This window comes from Lytechinus variegatus, chromosome 1, assembly GCF_018143015.1.
Source record: "Lytechinus variegatus isolate NC3 chromosome 1, Lvar_3.0, whole genome shotgun sequence".
NCBI classification, from domain to species: domain Eukaryota; kingdom Metazoa; phylum Echinodermata; class Echinoidea; order Temnopleuroida; family Toxopneustidae; genus Lytechinus; species Lytechinus variegatus.
The window spans coordinates 62,746,078-62,753,693 of record NC_054740.1 but is presented as its reverse complement, the minus strand read 5'-3'; the positions used below and the strand labels follow the sequence as shown (position 1 = coordinate 62,753,693).

General features: G+C 34.9%; 1 protein-coding gene across 1 annotated transcript; it reads left to right on the top strand.

The window, feature by feature from the left end:
* Window positions 1-47: 47 nt before the first annotated feature.
* LOC121419245 (pollen-specific leucine-rich repeat extensin-like protein 1) lies at window positions 48-7,159 on the top strand. The gene is made up of 7 exons (XM_041613624.1): window positions 48-353; window positions 1,007-1,030; window positions 1,558-1,647; window positions 2,141-2,269; window positions 2,592-3,033; window positions 3,873-4,322; window positions 7,021-7,159. The coding sequence occupies exons 1-7, from the start codon at window positions 143-145 to the stop codon at window positions 7,142-7,144; spliced, it is 1,470 nt and encodes a 489-aa protein (XP_041469558.1). The 5' UTR covers window positions 48-142; the 3' UTR covers window positions 7,145-7,159.
* The last annotated feature ends 457 nt before the right edge of the window (window positions 7,160-7,616 follow it).

Sequence of the window (7,616 nt, the reverse complement as noted above, 5' to 3'; positions counted from 1 at the left end):
TTCATTCGATATTACTTCCAAAAAAGAATTCTCCCCTTCTCTCTTATTTTTCCTCGTCCATTATCATCTCAACATCCCATCCATTCTATTTTCTCCTCTCACCTATGTCATAAATCACATCTCGATACCATCCAAAGATGACATGTCTTCAGACGATGAGGACATCGAAAGCCACTACGATGCCGAGATCGACGAGGAAGAAAGGGGGATTTTAGATTATATCAATGTCGCAAAGCTGGATGAGCCAACGCTCCCGCTCCCGTCAATCCCACGGGAGAAACCACTCCCGATCCCACTTTGTATCTTGGAAAAGATCAAGGCCAAAGATGTAAAGGCTGTCAGCTTGCATGAACGTAAGTATTTTAAGTGGCTGCAATGAACAGGTAGAAATTTTAGGCCAAAAGTGACAAATCACGAAAGCACAGATGGGCATTAAAAAAATTGATGCAGTTATGCCAAACACCGGGCTACATATGATGGGAGGGGGCTTGGGGCAATGGAACCCCTAACATTTTCTGGACTAAAGAAAAAAAGAAAGGAAAGAAAAGGAAAAGGGTAAAATGTGATATCATTCTCTGAATATCATGTCAAAATTTATCACATAAATAGATTCCTGTATTAAAGAAATCATTAAAAAGATTATTAGAAAATTTAATTGAAAATTTCCTCGCTTGCTTCGCTCGCAGATTCCCTAATCTCTTAATGCCATATCTGGCCAGCTCATTTTTTTTTTGCTCATTACGCCGTTGGTGCCATACACGGCCATCTTTCGTTGACGGCTTTCACGTGTCCTCATAATTGCATCATTATTGATGTTATCTAACTTAGAAACCAGTTATCAATTTTAGAATTTGGCAGGATCTTATTTAGTTACTGTTAACATGGTTAAGGTGTGAAGAATTATCAGCTTACGTTTGCGCTCAGCAATCCCAACACATTATTTTTTTCTTCTGATAGGTAATTTTTAAATCTTTCATTTTCTTCTTTCATTACATCCATCAATCAGGACATTGCTACGCTTGTCGCGAAGGTAAGCCTTTTCCCTGCTTTATATTTCTAAAATTATTATTATCACTATTGCCGTTATTGTTTTTATTATCCTTATTATTTATTTGACCGATATAAAAACCACGAATACATTGTCAAATTAACAATAGCAGAGTAGTGATGAAAAACTGATCATGATAATGTGCTTTATGGAAATTTAAAATTATCTTTGGTTGCCATCAGTGTAGTTGAATTATTCTTTTGCCATTTTGATAAACCACTATTGCGTAGTGCTTATTTCATCGTAATGATGTATTGAATTTGTGGAGAAATCATTTAATGATGTTAACTGTACTAAGATTTCTAAATATCATAGACACGAGTCTAATTGTAAAATTGTAGATGAAAGATAAAACTGAAATAAATAACGGAAAACATGAAAAATAATTTCGTATAACTAGCAATAAGCTTGAAATAACGTGTTGATTTTGTTTTCTCCTCTACTTTCTTTCCAACATCCATCCTTTTTCCACGATTCATCTTTATTCATTATTCATGACGTCATCGCAGCTCTCAAACACTATTGGCCGGAATACTTTACCTTGAGAGACGAATCAGATGGCTCGACATCCGGGGTCGGCACCTCTATCGGCTCAGAAGGTTCATCCACAATTCTTGTCATTTCACTATGTTTTTCGCCCATGATATCATCCCATATATCAGATATGCCTTCATCTTTATGTAATTCCTTGAATTTCCAAATGTTTCCACATACATCTCACTCAGATATGTGATAGAACGTATTCTACTAGTTTTCTATGTTAAATCCATCTTGTATATGTACCTTTCATAATAAGACCTGTCTCAGTCACAAACATTTAGTCAAATCTTTTTCAATGTCATGAGTTATTCATCCCCTTTTTCTCATGTTATGTTGTATTTTCTAGCAAAACAAGATGAATGACATTATTAATAAACCATAAAACCTTATATGAAATATAATTTCAGGCAAGGCATATTCTACCATTTTAATAAATGTATAAAAAGAAAACTAGTTTGATTTCAGTTCAGACAATTGTACTATTTGAAATAAGTTGGATCCAAGCCGTCGAACAGAAATAATGACGATCTGGTTATCTGTTTCATGTCGCAGCCTTGGAAGAAGAAGAGCGCCGCCAAGAGGAAAGAAGAAGACAGTTGGAGGAAGCACGACAATTAAGATTAGAAGAAGACGCAAGGCGAAAAGAAGAGGAAGCAGAGAGAAGGAAAAATCTTTACAAACGTAAGTTACACATATTTTCTAAATGAATTTCTTTATTTAGCATGAAAGAAAATAAATCATGTATAATGTAAAACGAAAAAATGTCAAAATTACAAAAGTTATTGAAATTGTAAATTGGTAAAGTATAAAATAAGAAATATGTAGTGTAAAATGTGAAAATGTAATATGTAAAATTTAAAGTTAAAGTATTAGCATATGCTTTATCATTTTGTTGACATCGAGGCTAATGCTGTTTTTCTTCCGTCAGGCAAGAGAAATGATATTCTGTTTTCGCAGTTATTGGAGGATATATATCATGAACACTATCACTCTTATATTTCAGCTCCTAAAGCATTCCAGTTGAAGAAGACTGAGAAGAAAGAAATTGAATCTAAGGACCCCTTCTCGACAGATCGAAATCTGAACATTCCAAAGAACGAAGGGTTCAAACTCAAGAAAACCGAGAAGCAGACGACAAAGTTTATCGAGCATTCCCGACAGGAAACCGAATGGAAAGAGCCGAAGAAATTTGAACTTACGAAGACGGAACCGAAAACAACAAAAACGGATTGGAAGCCCCCGGAAAGACCCGAAAGACTGAGACCTGCGACTCCGCCGACGCCGCCACCTCCACCGAAAGGAAAGAAACCCACAGTGCCCATCGAGCCGAAAAAGCGAGAACCTCCTCCGAAGAAACCCGATCCTCCGAAGCAGGTCGAAAAGCCGAAGCCGATTGAAAAGCCTAAACCCGTTGAAAAGCCGAAAGAACCTCCTCAACAGAAAAGGTATTTTTTTTAGTTATTGAATACTATTTCGAATCCTCATCTTCATTCCATTTTTTTCCTTTAGGTTTTACGATTCAGCTGAGACTATGCGTAATTGCCATCGTTTTCCTTTTCACACTTCTTTTAATATAGAATATCATCTAATTTCTCCGATCTCTTGGTTTCAAAAGCCTTCTTCGTTCTTTCGATAAGTTCGTTTAATTTTCCCTTCTTCCTACTATGGGTTACGTCATTTTCCAAAGTAGTATTTTCCTCGCGAGTTAGAATTTATATTATAATAGGCAGTGCAGTAAATGCAACCATTCTTTAACCATGCTTTAGCACAATTGAATTTATGTTGTCGAGCAGAAGCATTCCTTTATTTTTTTTCCAATTTTCAACAATACATTGTTTTTCAAGTCTCTTGATCATTGTCCATATTGTACAATGTAAGTTTAAGCCATATTATTTTTCTATTCATTGGAAATTGTTTCTGTGAAATATTTTTAGTAAGCACCATTCTGGTTTGAATCGCATAAAATCACTCTCGTCGATGCGTTTCGCATCCATTAAAGGCAATGCTTTCCTGTGAAAAAAATACATTTAGTTCATATACCATTACACTTGTAGTTTTTTTTATTGTTTATCACTCCTACATTATACTTTATCACACTCCATTGTTTTACTCAGTTGTATCTCTTAATTACCTTTTAAATATTTTTTTCTGCAACTAAAAACGCGTTTCAAAAGCATTATTCTTTTTTAAAAATACACATTTAGTTTCTTCCTTTTTCATGTCAATTGCATGTTCTATCGATCTATGTCTTATTTCAAATGTATGACTTTCATTCCTAACAAAGAGAGCCAAAGCCGGAACCAAAACCGAAACCCGCACCAAAACCTGTCGAAAAACCGGTTAGAGAACCCCCTAAACCAAAGGAAGTACCGAAACCAAAAGAACCACCCAAAGAGAAAGTGCAACCGGAGCCAAAACAGCGACCACAGAAGGAGCATCCTCCCCCTCCCCCGAAGAAAGAAGTAACTAAGAAAGTTGAACCGGTTAAGACGGAGCCTCCAAAACCCATTGAGAAACCGAAGAAAGTCGAAGAACATCCTAGGAAGGAGAAACCGGAAAAGGAAAAGCCGAAACCGATCGAAAAGGAGAAACCCAAACCGGTCGAAAAGGAGAAACCCAAACCGGTCGAAAAGGAGAAACCCAAAGCGATAGTAAAGGAAAAACCCAAACCGGTTGTAAAGGAGACACCCAAACCGGTGGTAAAGGAACAACCGAAAAAGGAAATCCGGCCAGTGTGAGTAAATCGGATGTACCCGAGTTATCCACAACCCACACGCTCGCACCCACTTACGCATTGCAACGCACTCACACCATCCCTTCACCTATACTACAGATCCTGTAAAACCGAAGCAATATTACTAATTGCTATTATAACCTCCCCTTTGTACGTGCATTCCCTTTATGGCTTTCACCATTAGAAAGTCAATGAGCTATCAAATTTTCTCATAGTTGTGCTTTATGTGTTATCATTTTTTGCTGAAGCTTTACAAAAACAATGAAAATTTATAGCATTTCACAAAAGCGTCGTGCTTTTTAACATCACATCTGCACTGTCACTACTTTGCTATACTCGAATATTAATCATAACCATGATAATGTAGCCCATTTTAATCCATCACTCTCGATCGAAAAAAAAACATCTTATATATCACGCACTTTTGTTGTTGTTACTAACTGCGTTTTGTGTTGATTTTATGTTCAGTGTGCATGTGTATTCTAAGGTGAAGTAAGTTCAAAAGGATTTGAGATTTGTAAGAAATGACAGATAAATTTGATGATTGCTCCGTCTTGTACAGGTAATTATACACTCTGTCTGATTTCACCAATATTGTTAGCCAGTTTGTCATCCGTCGTTTTATTGACTAACTTTGATATATCTACCTTTCAGCTTTAGTTTAGAGAATCACATTTAGCAACAGCGACATTGCTTCCTGTGTGATTCGGATGGCTAGACATATAATTTTTCAATAATAATTATCATTACTAAAGACATGTTTCATTAAAAAAAACAGGATTATGGTAACTTTTCCATATTATGGGTACCAATTCAATGCATGTAACCATGGCATTCGTGATTGTGATTTTTGCTTAGCCTTATTCACATAATAGTTATCGCAATGACTAACTGACCACATTTGTATGTTCTATACATAAAAGGGGCTCTAAGATTTGCAAACATAAGAAATGTTTGAAAGTGTACAAAGCTTGGATGTGGTCATGGAATTCAAATGCTTGGAAATGATGAGGTGTATGAAGATGAAGATTATAATGTGTGTGTATAATTATAACTTAAGAAGTTATAATATTTCCGTTTGTATGTTTGTTTGTTTGCTTTACAAAGCAAGTAAAGCTTTCCATCATGGTTGGTATTCATAATAAACAAACAAGCCTGGCTTAACTCTTTAAATAAGCTTTTCGAGCTTTCGCTGGTTACCCTGTTCAAGCCTATATCGAGGTTATATTCTACGATGTATAAAATCCATTGTAGTTTTTGCTGACTTGGTAAATAAAATCAGTCCGTCAACTAACTAACCAAGCAATCAATCAATCGATATGGAAAAATATAAAATGTGAATACTTATGTTGTAATTTGGACCCCCCCCCCCAATTTTATAAAAAATATCATATCACAATTTAGAAAACGATATTATTTTTTGTACAAAGAAATGATTCATGCCTGCAAATAATGACTTCAATCAAGTGTCGAGATTCAGTGGACTTGGGTGCTGTATCAGCAGCAGTAGTGGTACCCCTTTTAGGCGCCAGAGTAGCCCAGTATTTCTAGGTATAAATAATTTAATTCCACACACTCTCAATGAATGGGGGGGGGGGTCTCCTTCACCTTCATATTCAACATCCATGACAAGTACAACGTATTAAATTATAAATATTCATTTAATCTATTTTATATCCATTTATTCCTTACATATTTCTTCCCAATTCATTGCAATTTTTTGTGTTACAACTTTTCACTGCACGATTGTGTTATTTTACTAAACGAATGGGATTGTGATATGCACTTCGTAAAAGTGTGGTCTGATTTAATCTATAGTGTTCGCACAGTCAATGCAATGAATTAATACACGTTTTTTGCATAGTAACTGGGGCCGTTGCAGACTACAGAATGAGTTGGAACCAAATACCATTTCGAAAATATACACTGCTTATAAATTTTATCCAATCAGATGCCTATATTTTGGACTTGGGTTTAATTATTTGTTAATTGCGTTCAAATGTAATGCCTTATTCCCATTGCCCCTGGTTCATTAAGCACTTATAATCACATCTTCATTGTGTGATCAATATTAATCTAATCTTGCAAGTGTGAAGTGATCTATAGCCTTCGTAACATAAACAAATACAATCAATTATATAATCATGCCTAACCGTTCGTCTATGTATAGAATGTACATGCATTATAACAATTGGTTGTAAAATATTGATTGTACCTTTCTTATGTTACCGGGTCTTGATCTGATTATCCCAAATACATGAAAGTTACATTATTGGTGACAAATGCCTACCCTGAATCAAATGTACTTAAATTAAACAAAAATGAATGGATAACGATAGCGTTGCCATGGTATTTTGTCATTTTACCAAAATGATGTAACAGTATGACATGTTTGAAATTATGAAATATTCGATGAGGTATTCAAAGTTTTTCCTTAAAATTAATAAATAAGAAGAAAACGTATATCGAGTGGAAAAAAAAATTGTAAAACTTGTGACAACAAAAAATTGATTCATTATCATAAAGAGACGAGTCTAAAGGACTAAAATGTACCATCTTGTAATTCTGTTTCTTCAAAATTCATTGTACTATTTTTTAACATGTTTAATTAAGGAATATGGGCTTATTATTAATACGTTGGAAATTTCATTTTGTGAGGGCGTTTTTTGATGTATTTTTTCATAATTTTCTTTTACAGCAAGAAACAAGAGCCTCCGACGAAGCCAGTAGCAGCAGGTGAGCTTTTTATTGAATCCGCTTATTATATATTATTTGGCCAAAATTCTATTTCACATTTGAAGTTGGTATATATTATGTTTTAAAAAAATGGCATTTGATATAGTTTTCACTTTATACATCCTAATTATCATTGAACATGCACGTATGAACATGCATGTAATTCGGCTATCACATAAAAATGTATCAAGTAATTTTGATGAATATTCTATTTCGGACGTATAATTGTGCCCTGAATATTTTCTTTTCTTTAGTAAATTGGCGAATTTTGAGGTGCATAGTTTTTTCACGGCTCGCTTGGTAAAAATCATATGCCTACTGCTAATGCTATTGATGTTGCTTCAGCTGCTACAACACTGCAACGACATCAACGACCACTACTACTACTACTACTACTACTACTACTACTACTACTACTACTACTACTACTACTACTACTACTACTACTACTACTACTACTACTACTACTACTACTACTACTACTATACTACTACTACTACTACTACTACTACTACTACTACTACTACTACTACTACTACTACTACTACTACTACTACT

Bases quoted from the DNA above. Each gene is read 5' to 3' on its own strand.
- LOC121419245 (XM_041613624.1), top strand. From the start codon at position 143: ATGTCTTCAGACGATGAGGACATCGAAAGCCACTACGATGCCGAGATC. The intron at 354-1,006 runs GTAAGTATTTTA...TCCATCAATCAG, and splicing joins GGCTGTCAGCTTGCATGAAC to GACATTGCTACGCTTGTCGC. The intron at 1,031-1,557 runs GTAAGCCTTTTC...ACGTCATCGCAG, and splicing joins TTGCTACGCTTGTCGCGAAG to CTCTCAAACACTATTGGCCG.